Source organism: Leptinotarsa decemlineata, unplaced genomic scaffold (genome assembly GCF_025532065.1).
Source record: "Leptinotarsa decemlineata unplaced genomic scaffold, Ldec_3_MD MMD2_tig00026328_RagTag_RagTag, whole genome shotgun sequence".
In the NCBI taxonomy this organism is placed as follows: Eukaryota; Metazoa; Arthropoda; class Insecta; order Coleoptera; family Chrysomelidae; genus Leptinotarsa; species Leptinotarsa decemlineata.
In genome coordinates, this window is record NW_027412688.1 from 32635260 (window position 1) to 32657722 (window position 22463).

Sequence of the window (22463 nt, forward strand, 5' to 3'; positions counted from 1 at the left end):
TTGCACATCAGGATAATCATGGAAAAGGTTCAATTTAAAGGTCACTAGATTACTAACAGATCTGACGTTTATCATGACATTTCTGATTGAAGTTTCATTTGCAGTCTAGTATGTTCGCATTAGAAACATCTAAATACACTTTATTATTCTTTGAATATTGACTTTGTTCAGATCTGCTTTGAATTTGCTTGTTCACTTCAATAAGCGTTAGTTAACCGTAAAAATGAAATAATGGAAAAACTGAGGAGATTCTGACAGAAAAGTATATTGGTCAGACTAGACAAACTTCTCAAACTAGTTTCAAAGAGACGGTACATGTATTCGTGTACTAGTGTCGTTCAGCAGGCCTTGGAACGGCCATAAAAACCTTGAGATCGATTAGATTTCTGGATGCTAATGAAAGTCGCGAACGTAGTAAAATGTTGTATGAGAAACAGCTCATGTTTTACATTTATATGAACTACTTCGGTGAAATAACGATGAATACCCTGCCAGAAAGTGAAAATGAAAGTTGGTTATGAATAGACAAAGTTAGAGCTAGAACGTTAGAAAGTTAGAGCTAGAAAGTTAGAGTTAGAACGCGTTGTGTTCTAACTTCTAGTGTTGTAGCTCTGGTATGTGAAAGGAGTGGAGTGTTTGGATATATATTACGGCAGAGATTCCAGTTCTATATTTCATTGAGCAATAGGAAAATTAACTGAGAAGAGAGCATAAAAAACTTTCAGTGAATATAGATTAAAAAAAAATCTCCTGAGAAAACCCAAAGCTATCGCAAGAAATAATAGAATCATCAACAAATAGAATACATTGGTTTGTATAAACGTGTTGATGAGCAAATAATACTAATGAAAACCAGGAAAAATACTTACTCATTTACTCAGCAGAAGTGATTACGGAAATGGTTGAAAATTCAAATTTCATCAAAAAGTTGCTAAAGGAAGATTGCGAAAAGCAAGAGAAGGAACTGAGATGGAAACTTCTATAAAGAAATCGATTGAGAAGTTTAAAGAAGTGGGACGCAAAATAATTGAATTTGAAAAAAAAATAGGTGAAAATAAAACGGTTATATCAGCAATACTACATGAATGCGAATTTTGGTAATAAAAAAAAATCATGAACAAATGTAATGGAGACATGAGATTCCTCAGAAAAAGTACAGGCAAAACAAAAGCAATGAATCGGAAACCAATATTGGAAAATCAATTGGAATGGTTTAACAGTATATCCAGAAGAGTTTTCGACAATTGTTAAAAAATAATCGACAGATAATCCCGTAAAATATGAAAGGGTGCTTCGAAGAAAGAACTCGAAAAAAAAAAGATGAAAATAGATAGAAAAAAAATTAAAGCAAAAATACATCAAAATGACGTAGAAAAAACTAATTGAAAGTTGTGAATCTTATATAGAATGTTCATACGTACATCATTGACTACTACAATTATCGCGAGTTCAAACAAAAATCAGTTCAGTCAATCTTATATCTCAAGAAAAAATATTTTTTAGAGCATTAGGCACTACAAGCAAATGCATGAAAATGAGGAGTGATGGAAATTTTGTTTTCCGTAAATACGACTAAAAGTTATATTCCATTTAACCTTAAACAGGAACATACATCAATAAAAATTAAAAAATATCAGCGACAGTAAAAAATTAATATTTTCATCGATTTGACATTACAGGAGTTTTTTTTAATTGTCTGAATTTTTGAATATTTTTTGTTCTTATACTAATACTCAGAACTGGATTGCACAGAAAGAAGAAGGGAAAGTACATTCAATGATACCTCCGCACTTTCGTGAATCCTACAGAGTAATTTCATTTCATAAGCGACAGTTCAAAGACTCGCTAAGCCACAATCCCAAAATCGATATTCATAGTGTCAATAAACTATCGATTACCTTCGAATGATTGAACTGTCAATTACTTTAAATGTCGATTACTTTCAACCGATTAAACTGTCGATTACCTTCAACCGATTAAACTGTCGATTACCTTAAATCGAATAAACTATCAAATATGATAAATGAAAAGTTTTAACTGCCGTTTATGGCTGATAGCAGTTTGGGTAATCGATTTCAAGGATACAGTCAATGACTCTTCAGTACTCGTGAATGCTACAGAGTAATTTCCTTTCATAATCGACAGTTCATACACTCGATCAGCCATAGGTATTAGAAGTTCATACTGTCAATTACAAAAACAGCCATATTCGACAGTTTTAAATGTCGATTCCCTTTGAACGATTGAACTGTCGATTACCTTCAGTTGATTGTAGCTAATGGACAGTTTTAACTGACGTTCATGACTAATGGAGTTCGAACAATGGATTTCAAACATACATTCTATGACCCCTTAGAACTTTCGTGAATACTGCAGGGACTATAGACGACAGTTCAAACTCCCGATTAGCCATAATCGATAGTTCATATTGTCAGTTAACTATAATACAGCCATAAAATGTCGATAACCTTCAAACTATCAAATTGTGGATTGCATCTAGATGATTGCAGCCAACGGACAGTTTTAACTGCCGTTCATGGCTATCAGTAGTTCGAACAATCGATTTGAATCATACATTATATGACAGTTCAAATACTTGATAGCTATATTAGAAGTTCATACTGTCAATCAACTATAACCCAGCCATATTCCACAATTCAAAACGTCAATTACCTTTAAACGGTTAAATTGTTGATTACTTCAAATAACGATTTCATTACCGATTACCTTGAATAACGATTACATTGTCGATTTTCTATAGACGATAGTTCAAACTCTCGATCAGCTATAATCGATAGTTCATACTGTCAATTAATTATAACATAGTTTTATTCGACGATTCATACTATCATTTATCTATTACTGATCATACGATTATAATCAACGCGGTTTGAAGTGATGATAATAGATAATCAACAATAAAATATTGGAAATCTAATAAGGATGGTTTAGATATGTATGCCGAAGTCCAGAGATGTTTTTAGTAAAAAAATGTGTTTGGAAAAACTCGAGAACAAATTCTAGGAGAATATAAAAAGGTACTTTGAAGGAAAAAGTAAAAAACGATTTGGATAGAAAGAAGAAAGAGAAGAAATGCAGAATAGAAGAAAGGGGAAAAAGAGGAAAGTGAGAATATTCTGAAATTGTCACAATAAATAAAGTTCAATGTTGGTTTTTATAATCAGTCAACTTCAACATAAATTTTCTTATACTTCACTTTTTATGAAGAGGAAGAAATATTTTCCAATGATGTCCAATAACAAATTACGAAATATATGGTAAAACATTCTGATGTATTTTTAATAAATTTAAAATTGGATTATGAACGACAATATATTGGAAAACTAATTAATATGGTTTGGACTTATATGTAAGAGGTAAAATTTGGTTGGAACAAGTCTCTATGAAGTTCCAGGAGAGCATAAGGACATGTTTTGGAGGCAGAACTTCTGAAAACATATTAAAATGAAAAGAAGTGAACAAAGAAATGCAGGATCGGAAAAAAAACTGATAAAGGTGACTAAACCCCACAATAAAGTGAGTTTTTCATAAGTTCATCATGGTGTTTAATTATTACTAGCCACTTTAATCCTATATTTCATTGTAACGAAAAAGTGTGTTGTATTTTTTTCTAATGATAGCATATCTTGATTAATAAAAAAATGATCCTTGGACGGGTCCGACAACCAGTTAAAAATTATACTTATTATGTTGTTGTACCAACATATGAAGTAACAATACCATAACAACACTCAATCCGATATCAGAGCTTCGAAATGACCTAAATCACCCGTATTAAAACCCAATTAAACCCGCATCCAAATTAATAACTAGCCTTTTAACGTTCCACAACAGCCCAATCGAAAAACAAAAATAATCCGACATAAATTAAACGATTAAAAAACTATTCCGTGTCCCGATGCGAAGCAAAGCCAATTAATCGAATCCAATTATGATAATTGAATACATCGCGACTAATTAAGCATGTAAACTATTTGACAGTAATTGTAGTGTAACGCACACAAAACCCAGCCGTATTTCTGATAGAGATAGAGCGCATGAAGAGCGAACGATTCTTCGGCAAACTCCGCCTAGGTGGCTGTCAAACCCGCCAAAATGGTCCTTCGAGCCGTATCAATATGGCCGACAATGCGCGGTGCGGTCGATGCCAATGAGGACCCGCTTTTCAGAGAGGCATTGGTGGAAATCTGGCCACGCCTCAGACGAGGGGTCCTTTTGAAAGGAATATTAGGGAGTATCTACAGAGACCTACAGGACAGCTTTTCCAAATTGAGCGAGTCAGTTTACTCTCACATTTGGTCATGTAAGGTTCCCCACGCACAAACCCCAAGAACAAAACCGCGCCAAAACCACCAGCGCAGTGACTTTTTCGGTAATCATCCCTAACGCAGTGTCGGCGAAAGTGAAAATGTGTCAGTTCTGTTTCCGACGGTAACTGTTCTTCCTCATACATCGAAAAATGAACAATGAAACTTTAGAGAACACCATCCACGTTACGGCGCCTAGCATACTGAACAAACCTCCTCAAACGATGCCTCAGAGGTCGCCGTTTGCCATACAGGAGCTTCTAGGGCTCGGGGACAGTCACCACAGATCCCCCACGGCGGCTGTGTCTGCAATCACCCCCAATGTGTACCCCCAAAGACATTTGCAAGCGCCGACATGTTTTCCGTCGGACCACGGATTCAACCATCATCATATGAGCATGGCCGCCAGCCGTATGGCTTACTTCAATGCCCAAGCGGCGGTGGCGGCGGCTTTTCTGCCTCATAATTTGGCGGCTAGCATGAATGCCAATGGGGCCCATTCGCCTGCTGCGGTTTTGGGGCTGGCGGGGCATCAGACTGGAGGTTCTGGTGAGTACCGTTTTTTGTAGATAAGTCGTTTCATAGTACAATCAATATTCATCTTGCGGAGTAAGCTGTCAAAAATAGAGGTACTGAGTTTGATTCAAATCCTCTTCTGAAGGCATACAAAAGTGTAAATTAAGCTTGATTACTGGTCTCCATCTCTAGCAGAAATTGTCTGCATATCAATATCGATTCAGATGGAAAATTATCGGGTTCTGTTTTTCTATTTCATACAGTAATAATCTTAGTCAGCTTGTACTTCCTTAGGTCTTTCATATTTCAGTTTATTCTCTGTTTATTCAACTTGGGCCATTCTATTGTGAGAAAATTCTTGGCATGGTAATATGTTTCTTACTCCACGATTTTGAAGTTTTCGTGTACCGTCAGATTATGATTTTTTTTACATTGTGTAGCCTCCATCTGTAGCTGATATTGTTTGTGTATCATATCGATTTATGCTATTTTTCTATTCCATATAGTGACGCTCTTACTCAGCTTATACTCAGCTTCCTCAAGTCTTCAATCTTCAGTCTATGGTTAGAAAGGCATTCTAGTTTTGAGTACTGTTAGTTAACGATTTTTTTTATTTTGTAAGGCTTCCAGCCCTAGCAGATATTATCCGTATATTATATCGATTTATTTCAGATAGCAAATTATATCCAATGCAATTTTTCTATTCCTTATAGTCATCTTGTACTCAGCTTCCTCAAGTCTTCATACTTCAGTCTATGGTTAGTAAGGCATTCTATTTTAGGTAAATTTCTGGCATGTTGATGTAATTTTTACTCCACAGTTTTGGAAGTTTTGAGTACTGTCAGTTAACGAATTTTTTGCCTATGTGAGGCTTCCAGCTCTAACAGATATCGTCCGTATATTATATCGATTTATATCAGATATTAAATTATCCAATGCAATTTTTTTTATTTCATAGAGTGATTCTATTAGTCAGCTTGTACTTTCTCATGTTTTCATATTTCAGTTTATTTTTTGGTTATTCAAGATATTTTATCGGGAGTAAATTCATGTAGGTAATGTTAATATAACTCTTACTCTACAGTTTTGAGAGTTTTGAAAATGATAATTGAAACAAAATATACATTATATCAATCACCACTCGAAGACGATTATGAAAACTTATAATCAAAATGTTGTGATTGAAATATTTTTCCTTATTGTTACTTATTTTTAATAAATTGATGGATGTAGGAACTTTTATTAAGGAAATATGACTATGACTTTTTGAGATATTATTCTGAAACTGGTTTATAAAATTATAATATCTCATCTATATTCATTTTTTTCCTTCCTTTTTTTTTCCTTCCATACATTCAACTCGTACAGTTAGAATCAGAGGTTCTATATTGGGTTTTGAAGCTGTATAAATGGTTTTTGAATGTCAAATATGTTCCATTTGTGTGACTGATTCAACTGGAAGAATTTTACGGTTCCAATTATTCAGAAAACTAACAAAAATTTGAGCAAATCGTGGTTGAACTAAACAAAAATATTGCGGATGAAAAGTAAAACTTAATATTTTTACTATTAGACCGTTAGATACCTATTGAAAACGATTCATATGATTTCACTTTATATAAATACCGTTTCATTCGGAACATGTAGAGTTTCAGTGAAATAATATTTTTTGGCATTTCCAGTATGAATTTATGATTCCATACAATTCAATATCAGTAAACGAAAGTTCTTATTCTACTTGAGCTCTTTTTTCAGTTCATGTGTGTAAAGAAACATCTGTGGATGATCAACAGTTTGAAATTTGTAAAAAAAAATTTAGGTTCCTGTTTATGGTGTTTCACTGAAGATGACTGAAACGAATCTAATTTGATGCACTGAAAATATGGCTCAATCTATTTTTATTAGACATTCATGTGTTAATTTTTTTACCTACTTATGTAAAAGGAAAAATGTTTCGTTGTTTTTATTTCCTTTCTTTCCATTTCACTTATTATTTCATTCAGATGAATGTTTCAAATTGAAAGCATATCGTATTTTGAAGAAAATGAGTGTATATTTTTTTTAATTACCATTTATTCAATCAATATAAGCCATCATTCAACTCGAAACATCTTGAGTCGTAGAATGGGACTATAGAAACTATATAAAATAGCATATAAAAATGGTATGATACATTAAAAAAAATTAATTAGTACCACAAAAAGAAACATATAAAAAATTTGTGAAAAGTGAAAGTACTATTAGCTAGTTATTAATAATTAATTCATTTTGAAGCCGCAACCATGAAAAATAACAAAATGAATTTATTATTCGTGAATTGTTGAATTACAGTTGAATTATATGTATCTAATCAAACATGAATTATATCTCAAAGCGTTAGGATTTCAGAAAAAAAAACAATTTACGGATGTTTCATAGAAGCTTGATAATTTACTGAAATAGAAATATATATAATGAAATTATTTAGTTTTTATTGGGGAATTTTAAAATAATCATATACAATTTTTCATTCAGATTATGAATTTGTCAAAAGTAGATGTATTTTATAGAATTCATGAAATCAAATTATGAGAATTATTCAGATGAAAATACTTGAATTGCAATTCCAATATTGCTTTGAGAAATACAGAAATATAATTTCGAAACCTCTACGGCGAATCAGTTTTTCTTGGAACCTTTCAAATGCGTTCATTCGAAAATATCTATTGAAAATTAACAGGTATCAAGGAAATTTGAGATACATATAGATTATTCATAGATTTCTTTCCAAATAGAAACGATAAGAAATGTTTTATCGGAAACCCTTTCCATTATGGATAATTAATGAAAAATCATCGATATAAAGTTTCACTTACAAGAATTACTTGTACTTTTAAAATTGAACCCAAGGTATTTTCTAAACACTCTATAAACTCGTTTTCATTCAGTAATCGAAACATTGGCTGTAAAATGTATTTGAAGCGTACCTACAAAACATATCTCATTATTTCAACTGGGGTGTTATTGTGGATTTCCACATATAAATATATTTTTCCCTCCATAATTGATTCTGAGGTGTACCATTATCAAAAATCACGTGAAAATGGTGGAAAAAAGTTTTCTACCTCTCCTCATTTAAAAGAGCGAAGGCTTTTTCTCAAAAACTGATTTCTACTGAAAAATATTCCCAATTATTTAGAGCTTGACGCAGAGAAACTAAAAGTATGGGCAATAATGTTTCAAAGTGTATCGCTTTTCAAAAAGACACTACTCGAAAGTATATCCAAGTCTTTCGTATCCACTTGATAAAAGTAATTTTTCAAAATCATATTCAAATATTGTGTAGTCTAAAGAAATGTGATTAATATTTAATTGAACCATCTGAGATCAAAGAAACAAAAATTATTGTCTCAGCATAAAAATTTCTACCTAATTGTATTATAGAAAATAATTATGAAACTAGTAAATAATCACTTTCAGTATGGTAGATTTTCAGTCATAGGTATAATGAGTAGAGTACAGTTTTAACTTGTTTCAATAAACTGATCCCAGTTTTTTTCATACAATTTATGTTTATACTTTCATTATTTGTCTTGAAATTCCTTCTTGGAACTGTTGTGAGTGGAAGTTCTTTTATCGGATATCTATGAAACAAGATTTGTCTACATATCATTTTTCAATGAGTTTATGAATTTGTAGTTTCTTGAGGCAAAAATGATAAAACTTTGTAATTTGACCGGTAGTCATGATAAATAATTGAAGACGAAATGAAAGAAAGAAAATTATTTTCCCATCTCAACGTTTTTCTCGCAAACTACCCATCCTACACATCTGGGCACATTATTACCAGTTATACTCGATCCAACGGAAACATACCAGAAGTGTGACATTTTTCACTAGGAAATGATTGATTGAACACGCGCCAAGAAAAGTGCCACAGTTTTGGTGTTTCTGTTTCATTCAGAGATCCAATACTAACTTTCTGCGATTACATTTAGTCAACATCGATTTCTAGTGTATATAAATGTATATAAATGATTTACTTATGCATATGTATAAACATATTCATCGTAGATATAACTTCAGCTGCAGTTACTAACCTCATCATTTCTGCAGTCTTGTTAATTAACTCCCTGTACCTCGCGGAGGGACGACGTTCAGGGAGTTAATCAGACGATTCATATTCTAAATTCAGTGTATGTATTTGGAACTTCAAAAAACTTCTAGTATGCTTTTGAATGTTTCAGTAATTTTTCATCATGTTGTTTATCAGATCAGACTAACTGGCCATATCAAATTGTCACCGTTTAATATGCATGACATATGTGTTATTTTTGACAAAAAATATTTCTTACATGGTCACTTTTGCAAATAAAAGTGATTGCTTTGACATTTTCATGTCAATTGTCACTTAGGTGTCCACCACTTGTTTGTTACTACTTGTCATCATTATCAAATTGAGGTTTTAAATTAACAAAAATCTACAACTATAGCAAGGGAAATGGAAGGTAGGTAAATGGTGAACATATCAAAAATTCACAGATTCACGTTTTCATTCAATCTGGTACTTTTTTTGTTTGTCTTCACTTATTTGAATTAATGAATCGAAGGGGTTTTTGTATTAAAGTGTATAATTTTTATAATATAATATAAAGTGTATAATAATTATATTATACACTTTAATACAAAAACCTCTTCGATTCATTAATTCTAGTCGGTTTGTTGCTTGTAGTTTGCAATATTCGGATCATTTTGAATATTTTCGTAGCTTATCCCAAACCCAAAAAAACCAAATTTCAAAAATCGTATCAATACTTGGGACCCAAAATCTACAATTTATTACCAATAGAATTGAAATGTATTAAATCAAATCCGCTTTATGAAAAAAAAACTTGAAATTTGGATACATTACTACCCAAGAATGGATTTACACCGTATCATCAATTAAAACGACCAATACATTTGAATATCATCCTCTCCCACAATCAACTCTCTGTAGATCTTTGTAAATTTATATGTTTGAGTTTATGTTTGCAAGAATGTGTCTAAGTATATGTATGTATATGTAGGTTGTGTATATGCGTGTGTATATATGTATTCTATTCAACGAAAGTCATTTTTTGTGGAGGAAAAAATCAGTTTTTTATCGACCTTTTTTTGGGTAATTGTTACCTTCCACAATCTGAAAAAATATAAAAATTATAATGGAGAACTTTATACAAGTGTAGAAGGGCAAACTTTTTAGTTTACCCCGATAAGTTACTGCGTAAAAATCAAAGTATTTTTCACAAAGAAAAATCTTCTATTTATCAGTAACTTGTCGTATTTAACAATTTTGCCTATCAAAAAAATTATTAAGAAATAATACTTATCTTTTACGTTTCGGAGGCCAAAATCTGCCTCCGTCTTCAGAAATGGATAAAAATTCGCAGTTATTCCTTTTTTGAGAGCTTATTTCTTTACTTCTTCGACAGATGTCAAAGAAGTTTTGAAATATGAAATTATGCCAATGTTGTTGATTGAAGATTGATCGAAGAAAACTTTGGATAGTGGCGAAATGGCAACAAACTGATATCGGAGAGTACCTTGTATTACATCGAATGTTTCAGTTGTCAATCAACAACATTGGCATAATTTCATATTTCAGAACTTCTTTGACATCTGTCGAAGAAGTAAAGAAATAAGCTATCAAAAAAGGAATAACCGCGAATATATTCGAATTTTTTATCCATTTCTGAAGACGGAGGCAGATTTTGGCCTCCCAAACGTAAAAGATAAGTATTATTTCTCAATAATTTTTTTGATAGGCAAAATTGTTTAATACGATAAGTTACTGATAAATAGAAGATTTTTCTTTGTGAAAAATACTTTGATTTTTACGCAGTAACTTATCGGGGTAAACCAAAAAGTTTGCCCTTCTACACTTGTATAAAGTTCTCCATTATAATTTTTATATTTTTTCAGATTGTGGAAGGTAACAATTACCCAAAAAAAAAGGTCGATAAAAAACTGATATGTATTCTATTCCATTCACAAAACATGTTCTCCTACGTCAATACTATATTTAATAATTTTATACATTGCCTTCATTTTAATCTTTTTTGAATGAATCAAATACTCACGCTCAAGGCTTTTCCTTATGTGGTTTTTAATTTGTTCACTATCTTTTGTCAATGGGTGGATGCATGTACATGTGTGTATACAAATATATGTATGTCTACATATGGAAATCTAATAAATATCACGCACAGGAAACCAATTCACCCAGATAGCTATCTGGATAAGAACTCCAACCACCAGCCACGACCAAAGAGAAGCATAATCAGAACTTTACTTGAGAGAACCTCAGGCATTTGTTAAACACCATTCGAAAAACATTTTCAAAGGACGTAGGTATAGCAAAGCTGATTTTTAACGAGCAATACGACCCACAACAGACACTGCCAAAGCTATTCCAAATTAGGCTGCCAATGGAAAAGCTTTCCAGCCACATGTGAAGAATGCTACCGACCGGATCGAGAGAAACCCAACGTGAGATCGATAGCAGAGAGAATCTGAGGTCAGCAAAGTATCCCAGAGGGTCTTTAGCAATATCAGGGTTCACTGGTTTCCTTGTAGCTGTGGATGGGTCTACTTTGGGACCACGAAGTACCTGGCTATTTGATCACAAGAGAAATTGTCGCCTGGGGCATCTGAAACTATATAGGGAGGCGATTGAAATTCAGAAGTACAGGCAGGGATAGGGAATTTAACTATCTGTACTCAATTGCTCGTGTATCAGGTCATTTGATTCAACTAATAGTGAGGCAGCCATAGGTACACACCACCAATGGAATGGATTCGGAGACCCAAACCAATTCTGTAGTATCTCTGAGAACAAGCAGAACACTTGATCCATTGCCTCATCGTCTTTGATAATGTATACATATACCGCAGTTGTAGATGAAATGTCAGGCATAAAAACTTGCAGACCACGACAAACAACTCGAAAAATAGCACCGGTTGTGAAAATTTACAATCTTTGAAATTCCCTTTTTCGACTAAGGCAATGATGAGACTTTGTGGCCAACTCTGCACAAACCTCTTCATTTTCTTTAGTATTTAGTCAGGTTATAATTATGTGAAAAAGGCTTTTCTGTTTATTCAAAAAATAATTTTATCAAGCTGTTGTTTCCTTCCTAATTAATAACGCAAACAACTGAAAACCCCGATTCCTGCTGATAATTTTCCAATTAACAAAACTCTTCGAAGACGCAAAACAAACACTCGAAACAAAAAAAGATTGCTTCAATTACTTACAAACTTACCTCGCATTGAAATTACAGATATGCAGACCGATAGCGACCATTAACGATTATCCACTTACTGTTTCCTGTTTATTTTAACAGGGTGGAATTAATAGACGATTTCGTCGCGCCCAACCTGGCAGTTATTGTACTAATTTGACATAATTATGATAAAAAAAATTGTTGAGTCACGTAAGTAGTACGTTGTTAACGTTTTCACGATCAAACAAGGCTACGCCTGAAAATACGATCGCCACCGTTATTACTATTATTATTTTAATTTTTTATATGCCCAACATTCTTTTATATTGTTTTCCCGGTACATGAATGATGTTGTGCGGTAGTTTAAAGCGTTTCTTTTCCTATTGGTTCTTTTACAAGTTGTTTTCACTCTGATAACATGTTGAATCGTTTTAAAAAAATATTTGTTATGCCCTGCAGCTATAGTGTAATAACAGTACTATCAGACTACAAAACTGAAAAAAATTTCACATTACTTGATAGAAATTAGGTATTTTGTGAGGCAACATATACGGACATTGGACTAGACGCTCTTTCTGTCGGAACAGTTTATATTTGAACCTTAATTCAAGCTAATTCTTTGAAGTAAGAAGACATCAAAATTTTCTCTGTGAACAACTCGGACTTTTGCAAAAGGAATCTGGTTACTAACAGATCTGGTGCTCTGTCTGTAATGAATATCTCGCACTAGCTCTGGTATCTCAATGAAAAATGCCCCTTATAAGCGATGGACTAAGAAACCTTGTAGGTACTTCAATTGATCGGACTCTTATTATCAAAACTCATTATTTCTGCGACTGATTGACAATTCACGTCAGTATATCAGCTATGGCATGAAATTTGGTTCCCTTTCAATGGGAGACCTTCATGGAGCAAGAGTCGAATCGATTCCTCTACGAAACCCTTCATCACTTGGAAGGATCGATTGCAGCTTGAGAAATGGTTCTGATGCAGATTCTGTGGAACATGTTCTACCTTACGAATCAGACAGTTGTCCTGAGAATCTTGTGAAGAAAATTTGATTAGATAATTTAGGAAACACTAGCTACGTGAATAGCATTTTATAAGTGTTGTTCATGACGAAGAATTTCAAGAACGAGGTTTTAATGATTAACGAGAACGAGAATGTTTCCTACTTATTCGCCAAGCACTATACTCTTAGGAAGGTTTGAAATAGATGAACACTTCAATCTAGCAGACCACTATTATAATCTTCATGCAGTTATTGTTCACTGTGGTTCTGGTGTTGAATCTGGTCATTATTAGGCATTAGTTAAAGATGAAACGGACCATAATCGTGTCACTAAGTGTTCTGGCGATGTACTGAATTTATTGGAGCCTCTGGAGACACCCCACCTTTTATTCTAAGAGAGAGGACATTGGCAGATCAAGATCTTCAGATGATGTGGTGCTGCAGGTTTTTCCAGGTTTTCCTACAGCTGAATAAGCAAATGCGCTACTGGAATCAATCAAGTCTCCGGAGTGCCAATTAATTTTTGTTGTTGTTTCATAATTTGTATTACTTTTGTTTCATATGTTTCTATAATTGAAAAGTATTATAATAAAAGAGAGATTCCATTATTGTTTCAGTATCTCAGATAAGGTATTGGTGATTCAGGACAATGTTGTTATTTTAGGTACAGGTTTAATTAACCTACCTAAATGACATTGACTATAGTTTGTATATTTGAGGATTTGTTTCTCAAACTGGTTCAATAAAACGAATCCGATCGTAACAAATGAAAATCTCAGTAGAAGCTATTTTCTCTATCCTATATTTAATATGAATTTTCACAAAATGAACAGGTCATCAAACGAGCAAGTTATTCATCAAAATTTTGTTCAGAGGGACCAAAAAAGAGCATGAATTAAAAAAAAAAAGTTCAGTGTCAGTATTTTCCGGGTTTGAAGGTCGTCAATTTTTGGAATTTCTCCCTAACGTTTCGTATGCGTGAGTAGCTAGCTTCTTCAGAGGTTTATACATCATAAGTCACTCCAATGACTGGATATAACGGCTGCGTAAAGCGTATTTTGTTGACTCAGATAGTTTGGTGTGCTAATATTTGTACCTGGATCAGGTAAAGTATCAATAACATTCGTTGACCCTTTTCTACCTGCCGTCATGATGTTTGCTATGCTTGAACTGCTTAGAATGAGATTCCAAATTCGGTTGAGGTTTATATCTTCTTCTTTTCTCTTCTTTTATCTGGATGTTTGTGGATCTCTATTGCCTTCCATACCAGTTGGTTGGAGGTAATGAGTTTCATATTTTCAGTGCGTGCTCCGTCACAGGCGACTTGTTCGTTTGGCCAAATCTACAGTTTCTTTCATGGTCCTTCAGCCTTGTTCCCTTGGATCCTTTGGCGGTTCCCACAAGTGCGCGATATACTCCTGCTGTTGATGATGGGTCTCTCTTGTCTTTAGCCGACCTGAGACTTTGTTGTTGTGTCTTCTTGGTTGGTTTGAAAACCGTTTTAATGTTGTTCTCCCAAGAGTTCTTCAATTCTGTCTGTGACCGAAAGGATATATAATAGATAGGCACGTGCAAACATCGTAGCCCCTCCCGGTTTTGAACCGTGAAGCCTTAAAAATTTTCCTGGAGTGCTTGTGTTTTTTTCTTAACCATTTCTTAACCATTTTGTTGAAACAGTTGAGAATGAGTTATTCGTGCCAAGTGTATGACCTTGACCTCTAAAACCTACAATTTACAACCCTCTGAATGAGTATCAAACAGAATATCGTGAATATTCCAATCGATCCAGTGTCCCCGTTCCAGACGAATCGCTTCCAATATCCTCGAAACCGGCAATATTGAACAAAAACCTAATAAAGCAATATTTCGCTCCGGCGAATTTCTAATTATATCATCGGTTGTCTGAGCCGGTGCGGTGCGAATTTAACCAATAGGATACGTAATGAGGATCAATGGCTCATTACAGCGTGATCTGAACATCAATACTAATTGGTAATTTGATGTGGGCCTGATTAGACTATCCAGGCTCTGGCTGCCTCCGCAATCCTCCATTTTAAACTAGCTCATATCCGATTCGGTAAATTCGAAGCCGGTTGGCTGGCTGACTGAATGGATAGGTCGCTAGCTCTGGAAAACTTTGTTAGCGCTCTGAAACAGTTTTTTTCTCTTTGCTTTCTGTCGGGAATTGGTATATTAGGTTCGATATTAGAGTTGGTTTTATTGAGCTGTATATAGCATTCCTTTGAACGATACGAAATTACGTGAATTCATAGAAGCTCCGGGAAAAATAACATTTCTAAGGACTACATTAATGTGTTGTGGTCTTCATTCTGAAATATTTCACTTCGCTTCATTAGTCATATCCATTTGTATATATGTTTTTGGTTGACAACAGAAGCTAGTTCTTCTTCAGTGGATCGCTTGCTTTGTGCTTGCTATCAAAGAACAATCAATATAATTTAATGTTTGAAGATGATTTCATGCAAATGTTGTTTGCGGCTCCGCTTTAGATGGCCCCTCTCTAACATATCGACCGGTATTTCACGTATGAATGCTTCAATATTGGCTTCCAGAGCGTCAGTCGATGCTGGTTCATCTCTGTAGACATGAGCCTCAACATGACCCCACAAGAAATAATCCAAAGGCGTTAAATCACAAGATTTAGGTGGCCATCGAATGCGGCTCTTAATTGGGCTATTGATTCGCGTGACGTGTGGTATGTGACACCGTCTTGTTGAAACCATATGTCAGACATGTCCAATTCTTTCACTTTGGGCAACAAAAAAGTCAATCACACGGTAGCGCTCGCCATTCACATTAACGTTCCGGCCATTGTCGTCTTTGAAGAAGTACGGCCCGATGATGCCACCGACCCATAATCCACACCAAACAGTGACTTTTTTGGGATGCATCGGTAACTCTGGCAATGCTTGTGGCTGGTCTTCACTCCAGATGCGGCAACACTTTGCTCATTAACGTATTCATTCAACCAGAAATGAGCCTCATCGCTGAACACAATTTTCGATAGAAATGTGGATTTTCCTCCATCTTCGCCAGCACACATTTACCAAATGTTAGACGTTGTGGGAGGTCGTGTGGCTTCAATTTTTGCACCAGCTGTATCTTATGAGGTTCTCATCCAGTGCAGTAACAGAGGCCCAATTGCTGCGAACGGCGGCGAATCGACATTTCACGGTCACCACGAACACTGGCGGATACAGCCGCAATATTTTCTTCGGTCCTCACTCTACGTATGCGTGTTGGTGGTTTAATGTCCAATAATGTAAACTGGGTTCAAAATTTAGTCACAAGCTTCCAAATAGCTTTCTCAGTAGCCCATAAATTGGAAGAAGTGCACGATGCAGTTTCTTCACCGAGCATGAATTTTGATAATAAAATTCAATAATTTGCAAGCGTTGTTCATTGCGAGTCGATTCATGGTTAACTTATAGACAGACCAAACTGAACAAGTTTGACATTGACACAAGACACGATTCACGCGTGATCTGTCAAAAACAGTGTTGCCAAAAAAATACAAGCAAAAAATCATTCATTAGAATCTTTGGTTTATATTTCTATGGACTACATTATTGAGTTGAATGGTCTTTGCTCTGAAGGGTGATATGTCAACTTGCTTCATCAGTCATTTTGGTTGATAACAGATGCTAGTTCATTGGTTGTCAGGAGATGTTATTTCTTACTTATCGCTCTATATAAAATGAGTTGAAGAATACGAACTTATGTTAATTCATAGACGCTCTATGAAAAATGAAATTTCTAAAAACTTCGTTAATGAATTGGAGTGTCTCTATTCTGACAGATTATGTGTAAATTTGCTTCACCAGTTTTTTTATTAACAATATTTGCCTAGTTTTTGGGAAAGAAAGTTTTTGGGTTTCTACTACTCCATCTTGATGAAAAAAAAGAATGAGGGAATCTTCCAAAGAAAGGAAGGAAGTAATCAATTTGAAAATAAGTAACTCTATACATGAATGTGTATATCATGCAAAGAAGTAACTTTCAGACGCAAACTGAAAGAAAGTCCTCCTGAAACAGCTACTTTCATATAAACATTGAATTACACGAAAGAAAAAAAATTCTTTCGAAACAAATACTTCTATATAATACATATATAATACAAACTGAGTAGAGGAAACTATCTTCTGTATAATTCAGTGTTCATATAGAAGTATTTGTTTCGAAAGAATTTTTTTCTTTCGTGTGATTTAATGTTTATATGAAAGTAGCTGGACTTTCTTTCAGTTTGTGTCTGAAAGTTACTTCTTTGCATGATCTACACATCCATGTATACAGTTACTTATTTTCAAATTGACTACTTCCTTCCTTTCTTTGGAATATTCCCTCATCCTTTTTTTTGTATCAAGATGGAGTAGTAGAAAGCCAAAAACTTTCTTTCCCAAAAATTAATCACTCCTAAAAATATAACCCCTTCAATTCAAATTTGTCTAGTTCTTTTGCGATCAGTCGCTAGCTTTGGAAAACGTTATAAGCGGGAAGTGGTATATTAGGTTAGATATTAGAGTTGGATTCATTGAGCTTTTGAAAGATACGAAATGAAGTGAATTCATAGAAGTACTACAGATAATAGCACAAGGGTTTATTGTGGAATGAGTATTTATTTTTTGAGAAATTTTTTGAACGGACCTCGTATAATAATCGACTATGATAATTAAAAAAAAATTCTTTCCTTGTAAATAATGTATCGTTAAAGTTGACTCAGTTGTATAAGACACTGAAAGGAAAGGAAAACAATGACAGAACTCCATCTCTAATAAATATCCAAATCAACCAATATTTCCAATGGGTCCTAAGATATATCAATCTAATGATGTCACGAAATGCTCTAAACGTACAGCGAACCCAGCAATTAATATAAAAGCGGTGATCAGTCAGGTTCGAAAAGGGCTGAACTAGAACGCGAGGGAAACACAAAAGCATCACACCACAGATTTTTATGAAGAGGGGTGGTCAGAAAATTGTAGTCTCTTTCCGCTCAGAGTGCACATATAACTATGAAATTTCTCAAGTCTTATAATGTATTACTTTTCTCGATTTCTATTTTGATGAAGGAAACCAGACGAATTGTCAAAATGTGCACATGGAGGGTAGCTGGTTGACTTTCATCCCGAAAAAAAATTTTTCTTTTACGTTCAACGTAACTTTTTCAGCGGAGAACTTTCACTTTCTTGACACCAAAACGTTAATTTGGTTTTAAAGTATCATTTTTTCTTCCTATGGTGTTGGAGCTTCTAATTTTGGCTGCACCATTTATTAAATTTGACAAATAGCATTTTTTAACCAATAAAGAAGCTAAGATGGAGCTGCCTCCATGTAATGGAGCCCATTTTCAAAAAACCACGTATGGAGACTCATATCACATGGTTGGGGAATTTGATGAATATTTTTCAGCTCAAAATGTAGAGAAGGAACTCTGTCATCAGAGAGACAAATTCGATCTTACGAAAGTTTTCATTCCTTTAGAAATTTAAATATGAGAAATATTCTGTGAATGATTGGAAACCGCTTTTTTTCCTTCAACTGGAATTCAACAATCTAATTTCATCTAATTGAAGAGGAAGTAAAAGTTTGGTCCGTGAATCAGTACTAATTTTATGAAATGTTGAATAGAAATTCCAATAATATACCATTTCATTATATACAAACTGACAAACTAAAATAGCATTTTATAAATTGACTGTTGCCACTGTAGAATAATATGTGCAAATAATATTAAAAAAATTAAATAGATATTACTACACAACATTCCACTCGACGTATGATGATAGTAATAATAATAATAATGCAATATTCGCCACGAAATTGCATTAAAATAAGATAAACAATTATCGAACTTCTCAATATGATTCTATAGCTCATTATTATCTACTTGAAGATAATAAAATCTAATATATCAAAATGGATGTTTGTTTGTTGGTTGGTTGGTTGGTTGGTTGGTAAGTGATAAACTTCTACATCGCTTAACCGATCGTGATGAAACTTGACATGTATAAGTAATTTTTCATAGAGAAGGTTTTTAGGCTATCAATTTTTCTGTGACTCGCCATTAGATGGCGCTGTTCTATAACGCTGCGCACGCCTAAGTTCGTTGATTCTGATTCTACCAAAACATTGAAACAGCAGCGATACAGCAACATAGTACTAGTCTAATATATAAAAATAGATATTGAGTCATGAAAACGGTTAGTTCATGAGGTTTCGGAAACGTATAATATGTTCAGATGTTCATGTTCCAGGGATTTCATTTGAGTGACACTTTTTTACGTACAAATCACCAGTATGAATGACTGCAGTTTTTCTAGGGAAAACTGCATGAAAAATTTAAACTCTCTCAAGCACTGAGCGTTTGGATAACATACTCTGTAATTGTATTCTTGAGTTGGGAAATTACGAATATACTACAACATATATCCAGTTGATTTTGCCACAACATTTCATCAGCTACTGTTATCCTTGAACATATTAACAATTTTTCCTCGTTCAGTTATCCCTATAATTATAATTCTATGAGTTTCACACTACTTGGAAAACTCTCCAATGCATTGTTTCTCCCACGTTATTTTTTAACAGTAATTATGAGTTGTTCACTATACCTCGTCATTTGTATCATACGCACATGTACTTGCTGAACAAGGCTCAGCACTGAACCTTGAGGAATTTCCTTTTCCTCTGGTTTTGTTTTCGATGATGTTTCGCTTTATCTGTTTTTTATTAAAGAAGTAACAAGATATCCACCCACTCTTACTCTAGAATGTTGAAGGATCATCCAATTGATTATTTCAACTTTTCATTTAATGTGAAAAGTAACATCGTTGAAGAAGAGTGTAATCAAAAAAATATTCAGTGATTTCAATTGTTTCGTAAAAGTGAAAGGTTGAAAGCTGAGTAATACTCAAATACTTTTTATGGCTATGTTAACTATATTTATACCGACAGCTTTGATTTTTTTTCTATCGTCCTTCAAATAGTAGACGTTTAACCTGTTTTTCGAGAGGATTAAAGCTGTCGAGGATAATGCTGTCGATAGGATATTCCAATAATTATTAGTTCTGCAAAATATACTGTGCTGTTATCAAGTTTTTTACCCGTGCAAATCCAGCCAAAATGACGATACAACACAGTCAGTTGTAAATTAAATAGAGTAATCATTTGAGTATCAGTTGAAGAGAAATCAGGATGAAAAAAATTATTGTGAAATAAGTGGGTCTTGATCATTTCTATTTTATTGAATCAGGAAAATATCATGCAAATTCTGGAGTGCCACAGGGTTCCAATTTGAGGCCTCTCCTCTTCATTTTATTCATAAACCATCTATCTTTGATTATTAAGTATGTACACTCAGTACGGGATTGTGCGTTATTCTGCAGAAGGACATGAATTGTATCTATGAATGGAAACAACTCGAACTGTCGGAAGACAGTGTGTGTCTCTCCTAATTGGAAAATGATGAAATAGCAGAGCACATACTTTGTGCCTGGCCCGCTGGGGAACGAATCAGGTTTTTTAGAGTTCGGCAGAGCCGTACTCTTAAAAACCTGATTCACTCACCATAAAAACTAATTGGCTTCGTTAAGAAGCTGGGTTTATTTGGTCGAGTGTGAATAGGTGTGAGCCACAATAAACCCTTGCGGGTTGCGGTGGAGGGTCGAATAGACCCACTCACTTTGAACCTAACCTAACCCAACCTAACCTGATTAATAAACTGCATTTCAATCTCAGTAAATGTAAAGTGATGAGTATAACTTGCACTAAAGAGCTAGTTTTCTTTAACAATAAGATGGGGGGAGAGAAACTAATCAGATGTACCGAAATTAATGATCTTGGTGTAACTTACAATATAGTTTTTTCATTTGCGGAGCATATAGGAAATATAGTATCAACCACTAATAGAACACTAGATAATAATCTGCAACGCTCAAAAATATTATCACAATAAAACTACTCTATTTTGCATTAATAAGGCTTAAGTTGGAGTTTGCATTATTACTGTAGTTCTCGAAGTATGAATCCTCATTACATAAAATAGAGAGAGTACACAATACATTTTTAAGAATATTGTATTATAGAAAATACCGTTCTTGGCCTGACTATAATACAGTTAGATCAACTAATTTGAGAAATGAATTCAAAATAATGTCCTTGAACCAAAGAAGAAATCTATTTGCTATTATGTTTTTGTACAAGGTGATCAATAGTAAATTGAATAGTCCCGAAATTATTTCACTTATCCCTTTTAATGTACTTGGGCGCCGTACTTATGTTCAATATGCCAAATTCTCTCATAACTATAAGATCCCTTCTCGTGAGTACTATGAAATTAATCAACAGTTACAATGTTTTTGTAACTGTTGATTACTGGAAAAGTTACATAAAAATGGCGCTGATACCCAAGTACTCAAATTGCTGGCATCGTATTTGAATAATCGACACTTCAGAGTCAAATATGAAGGTAATTGTACAGGGAAATTTCGCGCAAACTCTGGAGTTCCTCAAGGATCAAACTTGGGTCCATTATTTTTTCTTGTATTCATTAATGATCTAACTCAAAATATAAAGTACTTTGAGTGTCTCCTATTCGCAGATGACCTTAAATTTTATAGACAGATCGAAAACTTACAAGATTGTGTCAAACTACAAGAGGACATCAATAGTGTTTATCGATGGAGTGTGAAAAATGATCTTCCGTTCAATATATCCAAATGTTCTGTCCTGTCTTGTACCCGAAAACTGAATAAAACACTATACAATTACTTAATGAATGGTATTGAATTATCCAGGGTAGAGACTGTCAAAGATTTAGGTATATACTATAACTCCACACTCTCGTACAAACCTCATTTGGATTACATAGCATCTCAGGCACTAAGAATTATGGGATTTGTAATGAGACAAAGTGCACATTTCAATGATATTAAAGTGATTACTACACTTTATAATAGTTTGGTCAGACCTAAACTTGAATATGGGGCTGTAGTATGGCATCCTTCCTATATTGTTCATAAAAATAGATTGGAAAAAATTCAAAACAGATTTCTGAGATTTTTATATTACAAGAAATATAAAGTATACCCGGATTACAATACAATTAGAACAGTAGCACTACGAAATGAATTTAAAATACCCAGTTTAGAAAATAGAAGACAGGCAACTATAGTGTTAATGTGACATAAAATATATAAAAAAAATTATAACTGTCCCAATCTCAAATCTTTACTGAAAGAGAGAATTACCAAAAGAACAACAAGACTCATTCAATTCTTTGATGTACCATATGTATCAACAAATAACTGTCCACCTATCATTACAATGATCAAAATAACA

The 22463-nt window shown here is 33.9% G+C and overlaps 1 protein-coding gene across 1 annotated transcript in view; it reads left to right on the top strand.

Annotated features, from left to right (window-relative positions):
* The first annotated feature begins 4320 nt into the window (after nucleotides 1-4320).
* Nucleotides 4321-22463, top strand: part of LOC111506731 (uncharacterized) — a 220588-nt gene continuing 202445 nt past the window's right edge. Inside the window, exon 1 of the mRNA XM_074182009.1 lies at nucleotides 4321-4877. Within this exon, the coding sequence (XP_074038110.1) occupies nucleotides 4481-4877 (397 nt within the window). The 5' untranslated portion in view covers nucleotides 4321-4480. The remainder of the gene's footprint in view (nucleotides 4878-22463) is intronic.